Source organism: Bacidia gigantensis (genome assembly GCF_019456465.1).
Source record: "Bacidia gigantensis strain McMullin 20006 chromosome Unknown contig_231, whole genome shotgun sequence".
NCBI lineage: Eukaryota > Fungi > Ascomycota > Lecanoromycetes > Lecanorales > Ramalinaceae > Bacidia > Bacidia gigantensis.
Window position 1 is genome coordinate 1643558 of NW_025408598.1, and position 12803 is coordinate 1656360.

The 12803-nt window shown below is 47.4% G+C and overlaps 4 protein-coding genes across 4 annotated transcripts; 3 read left to right on the top strand and 1 right to left on the bottom strand.

Moving 5' to 3' along the window:
* Window positions 1–8: 8 nt before the first annotated feature.
* On the top strand, window positions 9–545 carry KY384_004495 (uncharacterized protein; the record flags this gene model as incomplete). Its single annotated transcript, XM_044813000.1, has 2 exons — window positions 9–229; window positions 302–545. The coding sequence occupies 2 exons, from the start codon at window positions 9–11 to the stop codon at window positions 543–545; spliced, it is 465 nt and encodes a 154-aa protein (XP_044670420.1).
* Window positions 546–866: 321 nt separating this feature from the next.
* On the bottom strand, window positions 867–2888 carry KY384_004496 (uncharacterized protein; the record flags this gene model as incomplete). The annotated part of the gene is made up of 5 exons (XM_044813001.1): window positions 867–1070; window positions 1250–1444; window positions 1493–1928; window positions 1994–2674; window positions 2728–2888. 5 exons carry the CDS (start codon window positions 2886–2888, stop codon window positions 867–869), a joined length of 1677 nt encoding a protein of 558 aa, XP_044670421.1.
* An 859-nt stretch (window positions 2889–3747) lies between these two features.
* On the top strand, window positions 3748–4218 carry KY384_004497 (uncharacterized protein; the record flags this gene model as incomplete). Its single annotated transcript, XM_044813002.1, has 1 exon — window positions 3748–4218. One exon carries the CDS (start codon window positions 3748–3750, stop codon window positions 4216–4218), a length of 471 nt encoding a protein of 156 aa, XP_044670422.1.
* Window positions 4219–4508: 290 nt separating this feature from the next.
* KY384_004498 (uncharacterized protein) lies at window positions 4509–9563 on the top strand (the record flags this gene model as incomplete). The annotated part of the gene is made up of 5 exons (XM_044813003.1): window positions 4509–5108; window positions 5165–5514; window positions 5809–6775; window positions 6823–7340; window positions 7448–9563. The coding sequence occupies 5 exons, from the start codon at window positions 4509–4511 to the stop codon at window positions 9561–9563; spliced, it is 4551 nt and encodes a 1516-aa protein (XP_044670423.1).
* Window positions 9564–12803: the final 3240 nt, after the last annotated feature.

Below are 12803 nucleotides of genomic sequence, written 5' to 3' on the forward strand. Positions count from 1 at the left end.
AACTCGTCATGACTGCAATTTCTACCATACAGTCGTTCGAGTACAAGCTTTTGCGGGCACATCTTGACTGCGACAAGAGGTGGCGTCTGACAAACGACTTTACTGGCTTGCCTATCTTCCTGGCAGACTCACATCCAGTGAATTTACTAGCTGTTCTAAATGCAGTAGAACCGAGTGTCTACACCTTTCTTACTAGCCTCTTTAATTGGAAAGGGTTCTACCGCGAATGGTAAGTAGCACAAGAGGACAGCAAATTTTCTCACTCATAGACTTTAGGGACCTCCACTCTGTTGGCGGGAAGGTGTCAGACAACGAACATCGCTGGTTTTTCTGTTTCATCATTTGCCGAGATAAAGCATCGGTCAAAGCTAATGCGGGCCATTCGCCCCACAAGGACGAAGATTCCTCAAGGCAGAATGGAGAAGAGGGCGACAACGAGGAACAAGACGAATGTATTGAAGCTGGTTGGTGTTACGGGGGAGAAGAGAACGACAAATGGAATGACGCCATTCATAAGGGGATGGTGTGGCAAAATGGTCGAGTAGGATGCAGGGTATAACTCCACCGCTCTTGCTTCCATGGCATCAGCGAGGTCACACTCTGCCGGATCAGGTATATCGCAAGTCTGGGTTTCATGATCAATTAGGGCTAAAGACAGTCCATTAGGACTAAAATTTGACTAATGCTAGCGACTTTCCTTACTGCACTCCAGACTTGAAAATTTCCTTTGACGTTGCCGTATTGATCTATCACATTTCGTCGTTACGCTTGCTTACCCATTCCGTTGCAAATACCTTGCGCTGCCCGAAACCAAATTGACTGTTGAATGACCGTAAAAGTGGAATGAAAGGCAGTCGCTCCGATTGTCAAGTATCTGGCTCGTTGAGACGCACGTCGTATTGTTTTTGGTGTTTCCTGTCAGTTTTCAGCTCTATCCACTGCCATACCCCCCATATGAGCACCACAATGCTCGTGATGGGCAACGTTGTGTATACATATGCATTCAAAGCCCCACTCTGGTACTCGCGCTTGTTATTGTTCCAGTGGACTATATCGGTGCTCATGATGGTCTATACAGTCATTTCGCAGGATCAGCATAGTCATTCAAGCAACGACGGCCTGCTCAAAGAGCTGCAGCATGACTGAAGGAATGGAAACACCTTTTGCACTCCGCAGATGACTCATGCCACAACAGAGTTTGCTGGCGCTGTCACCGAACCTAAATGGGAAGAAAGCATCAGAGACCTACCGAGACGAAGGTTCCTGGTAAGAAAATCAGTGCCACGAGCGTGATGATCTTCATCGATACGGTTTCTGTTTTCGTTTTGCGCGCAAGTTGATTCATGTCCCTTGTCATGTCCAACATGTTCTCGTTAGCCCTCTTTGTGTGCAAGGCGAGCAGCTTGTTGACCTGAGTATTTTCGAATTCAAGAAGAGCAGAGAGCTAGCAAACCGTAAGCCAAACTCGAAGGTAGGCTCCTTGTATACTCACTAGAGCCTTGCGATCGACTATCTTGCGTGAGAGCGCTTGCACTCTTAGGATATGGAGCTTGATGTCGCTTTGTGTCTGCTCGATTCGGCTTCTGAAATGGTCCAGGTCGTGCGTGCAGTGTTCTTTGAGCGATTTGAGACTTGCATGGACGGACGAATTGCTGAAAACGTCTAAATAGTATTCTTTCAATTGTGTCATGACATTGAGATTGAGCTTCAGCACAGCAATCGTCTCGTTCGCCTTTTCCTCCAGGTGATGAACGTCTTGAATGTCAGAGAACGAAAATTCTTGCTGGCCCCAACTATTCTGGCGAACGTCTTTTTCTGGCCGGTCCGAAGCTGTCACCTTCATCCCTGGTGGCAAGGGCTGTTTTTTGCCAGTTAGAGTTGTGAACGTCTTTTTTGAGGGGAAGGAAGAGAAGCCATTGGTATTGTATCTGTAGCCTGTGTTCCGGCTCTTGATAAAGTTTTAGGAAAGGATAATGCCCTAGGAAGTGCGAACGGTCTGTTTCTTTGAGAATTCAGAGAGACTTGCGTGTCTCTGCGGGTCAGCGCAGCGATAATGTCGTTACCTACTTTGGGTTTGACAGGTATGTCTGCATTTTTCGTGATGACTCCTTGGGTCAGGCGGTCGAGTTCGTTCTCCAAGAACTTGATATATAGTCGCCAATTTGCCGCTGACCAGTCGCAGAGAAGCAAATGCACGTCGAGTGCCGCAACAAAAGCGCTATTCAGGTGGTCGAATGTATCTTGTAAGTTGGACTCACTGGCATGTGTGGCAGTGCGAATTCGATGCTCTATATCTTTATTGCCTTTGATCAGGATCCAATTGGCTCTAATAAATACTATGTCGAATGTATGGTGTACTACATAGTGACGAATTGACCAGGACGAGAGTTTCTGACTGGTGGAAGATTCTACCGATTTCAGGCCGTAACAGAGTTGCAGCTCGAAGCCCGACCAAGACCATTCAGGTATCTCCAGACCTTGTTCTCGCCTAAGTAGGCGAGAACTTTGCCGAAAGGCACTGAAGTAAAGGTCGGTTGCTTGTTCTTGATGGCCAAACAGGACCAAGAAGTCCAGAAATTCAGGGTTGACTTGGAGAAAATAGAACGCGAGCAACAACATTTCCCGAGTCGTATCTAGACATTCTCGGGAATTTTGGCCTAGCGAGTGAACAAAACTATCCCGCCAGTCAGACTGTGTACAGATTTTGAGTCTGATATGCTTGATTACAGAAACCTGCATGCCGGATTCGGTTCCACCTTCACTGGAATGACGCCTAAGTGAACGTTCAATTGCTCAAGCGTCTCTACAGTCGCGAGTTCGAAAGCTGTGTCTTGGTCAATGCATGATTCGAATCTACGGACTTCATATGCAGAGCCTACTTTGAGCATTACGGCTGAAGTCCCGGAAGGTCAACCCTTCTCTGCATCGCGCGCAGAATAGTCGCGACCCATCGTCGACGATCTGCAAATTGAACGCATTGAGAGTGTGTTCCGACTGCTTGCTGCATGGAAGATTCTTGGGAAAGCTCAGCGGATCCTCGCAAATGGTTGCGACATGGTCCATGGGACACAATTGATCGGATGAGTTGAATAAAAATGGTTGCTATCCCATGGGAAATCTTGAAGTATTCGTCTTTGCGGAAGATCTACGACAATTTAAAGAGACAAGCCGTTGAAGCACTCTGCATGGCACAAGGCAGAAACAGTAAAAGCCTTACTACATTACGGTACGACTATATACATATTACGGTACCCTGGACATGCACCTCTCGCCAAGGTGCAGGAAATGTGCGCCAAACCGTCCCATTTCAGTCTCAGCCTTGTTTGAAATTGCTCCACGCCTTCAAGAACGCCCTTTTATTTCGTATACATGCATCGCCAGACCATCGATTTGCTACATAAGAGCCATCGTAAGAACCCAGTCTCCACCTTTGGGCATGTCGTGCCTCCTTCTCCAGATAGGTTGGGCAGGAAAGGTCTGCTACCCAGTGCTGTACCGTCGCGCTAGGAGGCAGTCTTTTTGGTACTGTGCAGACTATCGTCAATCTCAGACGAACCTTGACTTCGACGAGACGCCAACTATACACAGAGACCTACTTTGGTGAGTGGTTCTGGCACGAAAAATCGGTAGACATTGCCACGGAGCTGGAGAGGCTAGCGTTAGGTGGGGTTATCAGGCACCGGACTTGGGACAGCGGACCTCAATGAAAAATTCATAGCCGCCGGGCCAGATGTCCGATAGAAAGCTATGGATGATCTTTTCATTCAGGCGATAGTGAGGGATTGTGTCGTACACCCAGTCGCAGCTCTCCAGATCGAGCTCAGCCATGACGGAGAAGCTGACAGGCAGCTGGTTGCAACGCTAGGGTTGCCGGCTTATATGCCTTATATGGCGCCCTGCTGCAGCAAGGGAATTACGCCACAGGAGCTGCAGATGGCCTGCCAGAACATGCTTGATGAGCCACATTCCAAGAGCGAGCCAATGCTTGGCCGCCCAGAGCCACCGGAGCTACAGCTTACAAACCCCTCTCCTGAATTGGAAGGTTGGATTTCCCTTGGTACCCTCGCAATCTTCGAGCTCGAAATGAAAACTAGCGTATCGGTTGCGAGCTTTGAGCTTGGCTTCGGACCCAGATATGATGGCACATTTCTAGAGGACGAAACCACAGATCGATGTCTTGAAGGAATACCATGGCTCTACACCTGGCAAAATTATTGAGGTGCCTAGGGACCAACGCCCGTGGTATAGTACTAGTATAGTCATGTTCGGCCAGATCGACACGCGCATAGTGTGAAGCCAGCGACAAGGCTAGGCCTACGATTGTTAGCTGCATGGAACCCTCAATGTGAGTAGTTGATGACGGATCTCTTCGACCTTCTTCTCAACTCCATTATCTCAGACCTGTCGTTTTCGAGGTATCATATTTGCGTTCAGCGCATGCTAACGCATCAAGCGTCCAGTATCACCACCAGTCAGACCGGGCAGCGCCCACGCCCCAAGAGTCCGCCATGCCCGGTATGGAGCAGCTGCAGCCCGACGACGACCCGGACATTCAAGAGTTTCTGAACGAATTTGGAAGGCAAAGAGCTCCACCGACTTGGCGATCAGGGCGAGTTGGCCCCGCCAATGATCGTGAAGTCCCTTATGTATCGGAGAAAACTCTGCGTACAAAGCTTGACGTAGGCAGAGTGCAAAAACTCCTTAATGCTCTATACAAAACTTGGGAAAAACCAACCCCAAAGGCCGATTTCATTCGGAAACACTGTCTTCGAACATTTGCGATACTTCTCACCATTGGACATGGACGGATGATATATGTTTTCGCAAAGCATCCCAATCTCCAAGATCAACATCTCCCATACCTTAAAGAGCCTCTAAACTTCCCTACCTCTACCCATGTCAACCTTTTTTCCCGATTTTACGAAGCGCAATGGGCATTCTGCGTGCAAACTATGAGGTACGACATGGGCTACCGTATATCACAAGACACAATACTACCAATTCTTGCAATGAATGCGGTCTATGAAGAGGGAGGAAGTGCAACAATGTACAAGATCCAGGTTGATGAGGACTGCAACGAGTTACAGCCGGCAGATGATTTTGACCGGGTAAGCCATCACAGTCAAGTGACCTCTGCTCCAAGCCTGTCTGACACACTACGAAGCAAACCAATCATCGACACCGTCATACCTTTGCCCTGAAAACATACCGTACGGATGATGCGAGGAAGTATTATGAGACCGAAAGTGACGCTTTCAAGCATCTCAGATTTAATAACAGGCCTCCTCAAAACATCATCGCATTCTACGGCGGGTTTGAAAGAGACAATATGTACAACATCATTCTAGAATACGCAGACGGGGGCACTTTAGAAGATTTCATTGCTCGCACTCCCAGTCCACCCAATGCAGAACAATTGTGGGTGTTCTGGAATCAGTTTTTCAACGTCTTAAATGGCTTAGCCACTATCCACGGGGAAAGGTCGGAGGACGGTAATGGCTCAATGTTACTTGGGTAGGCTCTCCTAGTGGATCATGTTGCAAACGTTGGCTTATTCTATAGTTGGCATCAAGACATTAACCCAACTAACATACTTGTTAAAACTAAACCCAACGCCTCATGTCCTTATGATGTCCATTTTAAGATCGCTGACTTGGGCCTCAGTCACTTCAGGAGGTACACTGGCCTTGACAGTGCAACAGATAGGGACACTCTTGGCACAAGGGCTTACGGTACTTCGACCTTACTGAGTCCAATTCGATGGTTTCATGACTGATCACGTATCTTAGGAGCTCCTGAAAGCCACAGAACTGATTCCAATGTGGAGAACAGTACGCTTCAAGTGAAGCAGGATGTTGATATTTGGTCCATCGGCTGCGTTATCAGTGAAGTCGTGACCTGGGGAAGCCAAGGTTGGGACAAAGTCGTCGACTATCGACGTCGACGCAGTGAAGAGCTATTTCGACTTTCCGGCCGGCGTGAAGATTGTTTCCACAATGACGGGGCAGGGCTTTTACAGACAGTCCGCGATGTACATGATGAAGATGTAGCACGGTGCCCTCTACATGACGAGCTGACTGAACCGATCATCGATCGCCTTGTCAATGAAATGCTAATTAGCACGGACGAACATCGGCCAAACGCGAAGCAGCTCTACAAGAAGTCAAAACGAACAATCAAGCGGGTCTACGGCATCTCTGATGACGTGACACCTAGACCATCCCCCTACCTTTCCCCTCAATCTCCACCGCCAAGAAGGCCTCCACCCGGCTACGGTAGGAAATCTAGCGGATCAAAACATCACTTGCAGCCAGAAGGTTCCAGTCAGATGAGAGATAGCATGACCTCTTTAGATATCACGGGCGAGATGTCGCGGGATCGAAGAAGCTCTTTCCACAATGTCCAATCCAACCTGAATAATTATTATCGGCGAGAATATTCCGAGTCAGAACAACAGTCTCCATCTAGTCCGGATGGCGGTACTTATTTTGTCCAACAGCCAGTCTATACTGTTCCAAATGAATACCGCCAAGCGCAAGTAGCTCGTCCTTCATGGAGGGCAGACACTCGGGACACTTTTTCGACTGATTATTCGTCAAGTTTAAGTGGTCGCACCCTGTCCGCTACCAGCGAAACCACCACCTATATAGCCCAGAGAGCTGAGGATTGGACGCCGCCTCCAGAGCTTACTGTCGAGGACGGACTGCATACGGTTAGAGACAACATTTCTTGTCCAGATGACGATTTGATGGAACAAGTGAGAGGGCGCGACCACGTAGGTGGCAAATCCCAAGCCTTCAGCTGCACTAACAAAAGATACAGGCATTTATCATCGATAATTCAACATCCTCGAGGATCTTTAAGGTGCAAATGGCCAGAGTCTTGGAAGTGCTCGCGAAGAAGCTTGAGAATGCTGGTTGCGAACGCCTTGATCTTTATTCCTTAGCGCCATATAAGAAGCTGAAGCGTCTGAATGCGACCACCATATTAAGCCATTTTAATTCTATGGATGTTCGGGACATGCCCGATATAAGGAGTGGTCTGGCTACAATTTTCGATGACTACCAGAAAAAACTTGGAGTGATTAGACCGGTGGGATTTGTCAAGCATCCTAGAACCCAACCCATTGTGGGTTGTCGCAAACTCAGTCTCTACATTTTGACTGATGGAAATTGGCGGCCTGGTGTCAATCTTCTACGAGAGATCGGGACATTGGCTGATCACCTCGCTGAAAAAAAGCTTACCAACACACAAGTTGGTATCCAATTCATTCGTTTTGGCCAGAGTGCACAAGCTATTGAGAAAATGAAGAGACTCGATTCAGGGGCAGACTTCAAACTGTAAGCGTTCTTGTAATAATTTCTTCGCATTCGTTCAAGATTTGATAAATATCGCTATCAAGTCTTCAACGCTGCCTCCCACTGAGCTGACTTTTGCGTTCGTGTAGTAATCTCGTCGACGCAACCCCGGCGAACGGTAATGTTTGGAAAATGCTCCTTGGTTCCATCGACTCTTGGTTTGACGCCGCTGACGGTTTCGATAATTCTGATTCTGCTTTCAAACCCGAAAAATATGTTCAAAACGTCGAAACATTTTCGAGCAGATATCTTATAACATGGCAACTTCAAGAATATTACCAACAAGATTGCAAAGGGTATGGAACGCTGAACGACGTCTTGATTTTGTTTGGTGACGAGATGAATGCTCGATGTTTAACGTGCGAGGAATACTGCAAGTATAAAATCCCAGAATTTTCTGATATCTCGAAGGGTATACTGGAGATCATCAATTTCGCTGCTACTATTACTGGCTCGGGGGAACATCGCACGACATTCCACCCATTCCCTGGAACATGGATTGAGTTCTTGGTGAAGGTTTTCGACAAGAAATCCACAGAGGAGTCTATGAAAGACCTTGACTCTCTTTCCAATACGACAGTCCATTTATCCATAACTACAAATTTGTCTTCGCTACTGGACACGGGAATCGACAGTCTATTGGTCTCATTGGCAGCAGCACTCAGACCTATAACAGACCATGGGCTAGCAATATCCAAGGCTCAAATGCAACGAGTTAGTGACGCGATCAAGATTTCTTTGCTGCCCCTGCATATTGTGACACGAAAGGCGTGCTGGCATCCCCTCTTCCCCCAGAAAGCCATCTTCAGAGAAACTTTGGCAAGAGAGAAAGACTTTGTGGGACTTCAGATATCGTTCAATTTGATGATTGCGCTCTGTGGCACCGACATCGCTATGCTTGAGCAAGGAGGATTATGTCTAGAAGGCGTATATACTTCTCTCATCCCAATAAAAACCAAGGAGCGTCGCCACATGCAATGGCATCTAATTTGCGTAGATCAAGACAAGAGAGAGTCTGTCGATTTCAGGCGCGAGCTCTGGAGCGTACAGATGCCGAAAAACTGGTACAAGACAGATGACCTGGAGAATCTTCAAGGGGGACCAAATACAATGCATTACATTGGCTGGTGCGGAACTTGTGCAATAACTGTTGGTACGCTCATACAAAATGGTTTTAGGGTCGAAGAGTCTACAGCACCTTTAAGGAAGGTCGAGAGGATCCATTCTAGTACTGCATTTACCGCGAATGCTTTGATCCACGGTGTAGGCATCAGTCTAAGCAGAATTACAACACAAGCCTCCTCAGCCCGTAGCCCCTTTGAGAATCGGGAACGATCATTCACCCACTGGCTTACCGGATCAATGTCAGAGCAAGTCCTGCTCTATGCACCGTCAAAGCAGCAGGCATGGATGGTCTCAAAAACGTCGATCCTCTTACAGTTAGTTCGCGAACATATCAAATGCGTTAGCGAAGCCGATCGCACTCTGCGTTTCAATCTCCCAGATTGCGCCGATGAATCTGCGACACCCCTGAATGCTTACAGCCTTCTTAAAGAACATTTAGGCACTGAGTTGCCCGTGCTTGGTGCGCAGCGCCCGTTCACGATAGAGAATTTGCTGCTTGTATTTCTGCACTTATTAGACAAGCTCAGCCGTAGACGTACGGCTGCATCTTGGAGTCAGAAGTTTTGTGGGTTTGAATTGGCTGATGTGATTCATCAGCCACGGGACTTTCAATTAAAGAAGGCTGACATTTCACACATTCCTATCGGCAGCAGAGGTGGTTGGACCAAATTGATAGACAAGATTACCCTTGTATTCTTTTTTGAGGGGTTAGAAGATCCTATTTTACCCTCCCCGCGACCTGGTGAGTTACGAGAAGGAACGATTTGCTGTTGTAGTCGCATGCCTATGAAGAAAAACTTCCTGGCTGCAACACTGTCTAGTTTACGCACTCTCACTAAGGATTTCGAGCATTTGGAAACTGGCAGGCTGACGGAGACAACTTTTTGGCACTCTCCTAATCCGACGCATTTGTTTCGAAACTGCGAGTGCGATGACAATACCCGAAACGAAGGACGTCTGCAAGCCATCTGGCCCGGGAAAACTGCACAACGCCCAGAAATTGGTGAGATTGAGCAACACCCTAATGGCGCTGTCATCTTTGCGTCCGGCCTTGGTATTTTTGACAGAATTGCGCAATAGCATATGATGCAAAGTATCCAGGGGACATTCTACCTTTCTGCGATTGAAATGGTGCTCATTGAAAAGGCCATATATTAGGACCTAAGAGCTTGGAGTACCTACCTCGAAAATGGAATACACGTATCACATTCCCGCACAAAGCTACCTTGCACCTTACAGCACTCAAGTGTGGTCAATTTTGCAGTAGAAGACTTTTCTCCTAAGTAAGCAATTACGATATATTGTCAAGTGTGCAGCGTTTAGGGCCTACAATGGCTACAACAACGCAAAATGTACAGTATGACTACCGCCTCTTACGTGCAACAAGCTTTCCTGAAGGTTGGGAGATTAATGACGACTAAGGTGGATTGCCTATATGGCAGGTAAAGGCAAGTGAGGAATTGTATGCATTTTTCGCCACGCTCCAGTTGCATATGAATTTCTGGCTGAACCACTTCAAAAAGGCGGGAAATTCCCTGGATGGTAAGATCAAATAGGGAGAACCTGTTGCTAGCGTTAACACCTGCAGCATACTTCTCAGTCTTGGTCCCCTATTTGAGGACTCCCCTGCCTTAAGTAACTTCTATTTCATATTCGCCCAGAGAAGTCACCCTAGCTGCGAGCCGACTGTGCAGCATGGTGGAAGGCGAATTCAACAATATGTAATGCAAGATTGAGCAGGCGGGAGAGCAATTCATGGAACGTCGCCTCTACCTATCGAAGTGCCTTAGGTATAGAGATTTACGTGGTGTGTCTGGTGACCTATTTTGTAATGTATCACCTGTGGGGCAAACACTCCAGCAAGCTTCTCTACTCGATCCAGAACTTTGCCTTTTCATTATCATGACTATCGTCACGAGTGACTGATTAAGACCATTTTGCTCTCTGGGTCACTCCTGGAAATCGCATTCACTGCCGATTATGATAGGTTGCTCTACTCGGTCGGCGAAACGGTGAAGGATATTTAAGACGTCCCGAATACCTGTTTTATCCTCTCCAAAGCGAATGTTGAAGACGAAAAGGATCTGGCTACAGAGCATGCGATTTTCTGTAGGTGCAAAGATTGCAGCACAACAAGACAGCCGACCTCGAAAATTTCAAACCAATCATGTTCGAAAGGAATCTCATCTGGTCCATGCTGGTGCTCTAGATGTTTGGTGGAACGGAAGTGTATCAAAGGGACTGGTCTGTTCGGTTCCGCTGGATGCAAATGTCCAAATTGTGATGATGGAGGACATAGCATCAATGCAGCAGCAGATAATCAAGAACACAAGCCGACTGATGATAAAGATTCACTCTCCTGTGAAAGTCTCGAGTGTAAAACAAAATGATTTTGCCCTTTATTTTCTGGACCGTCAAATCGACAAGCAGATCATCAATATTCTATGTCCTGCTCCTGTCAGACCTGCGAAAAGCAGACAGCTCGAAGACCTGACCTTTTCGCCAATTTATCTCACTTCCTCAAACCTACGCCTCCCTCGTTACTTTCTAGGGTCGCACCGGTCGCAAGGAAGAAGAAGAAGCGAACAAAGACTCAGCAAAGAATCGCGACAAGACTACCCCATGGATCCCGGGGGGACCTTCATTTTGTGCTGGTCCAGATTGGAGTGATAACAGCAAGCAACAGACATCCAAAGAGGATTCAAAGAGCGGTTGTTGTCCGGGTAGTCAAATATCCTTTCCGCTAAGCTCCCATCCTACATTATTCAAAGGCTTTGGTCTTTAGAAGTTGCGAATGTTAGTCATGGAGACGTGAGAGAAGCGTAGTACAATAAGGACGTGAAGATTGGATGGGCCAAAAGGATGGTTGATGGATTCTGCTCAGGCCATCTTCTCTATAGCAGGTAGAATCTATGGTTATAAAAGGACTTCTGACTTAGAACGTGTCCATGTACGATGATATCTGTCCGTTGTGCTCGTAGACTCTATAGTTCATTGCCCTTTTCATAGAGCCATTTCTGAATTATCGTCTTTTACTGCAGACTTATCCTGCCTCTCCTGCCCCATGTAAGTCGTGCAAGCCCCAGATATAGGACATGACCTTGCAAGACGGTTCAACTCTTCTGTAAAATGTGCGATGATTAAAGGTTCTCTGCCTGTTGAAGGCTGCGTGTTGCAAGTGAAGGGCGCTGCGCTGAAGAGAATTCACTTTTAGTACAACATGATTCACTTTTGCCACTTTGCTTCTGATTAGATTAAACCAATGACACACTTACTGCCGTCGCCGGTTGTAATCTCATTCAAGCGTACATTCTTCTATCAAGACCCTTCGTCTCCACAATTCGGCCCTGAGTACCCAATCTCCATCTCGTCATGGCAGACTCTATGGACTTTTGTATGCTACGTGTCCAGCAGCAATCCTCATACAAATGATCAAATACCCCAAGCACTGACATGAGCGTGCCAGTAAAGGTGAGCATGGATGGAGGAGATCTTCTTACTGCCATGAAAAGTCTTCCCATGAAAGCTTATGATGTTATCTGCTAGATTTTTAAATAGGGTGAAGAATGGCAAAGGGTGGTATGACAATAAACCTTTGGGAGATTTATGTGCATAGGCTAACGAAGCTAGGAGTCTCATCGGCGTAGGCTCTATGACGAAGGACAGATATGAATACGAGAGTTGCTGTTTCATCATCGGCAAAGAGAAAGAAACTAAAAAGCCAGAACCCGTGTCACCAAATACGCCAACAATCAATCCAGATCGACCCATCAGTGCCCATAACGTGCCCCACCCCAAAACCTCACACGGGCCAGATGCATTTTCGTTACTTATCCAAGGATCCAATCAATCAGCAAGCAATACCGGAAGCGGAGGACGTGGAGGACGTGGAGGACGTGGAGATGGACGAGGTGGACGTGGTGGCCACACGCGACTGCACGTGCAACTAGAAGAGGCTCCTGAAGCACTCAACACCTCTGCAAGCGGCGTCTCTACTTTGCGCTTTTCACCAGGAGGTTGTGAGAGCTGCTGGAACCAAGATTGCGAAATGTGCCGCGACCGGCATTCATCAGCGTGATCGGCGGGCTGGAGTAGCGATGATTGCAAGGCATGCCACCCATAGCGCGGGACCCCGGGTGGTTGGTAGAAGTGAGTGATGTATGCCAGGAAGGAAGAAAGGTTCTCAGGGCTGATCTCCAGGAGATTGTGGCAAGGGTTGATCATGCGGAGAACAATTTTTCTATCACGCGCTTTCAACAAATAGCTTCTCTAGTCCAAAAGATTGAGACTGAAGCGTAATTTAGGGATGAACAGTTGATG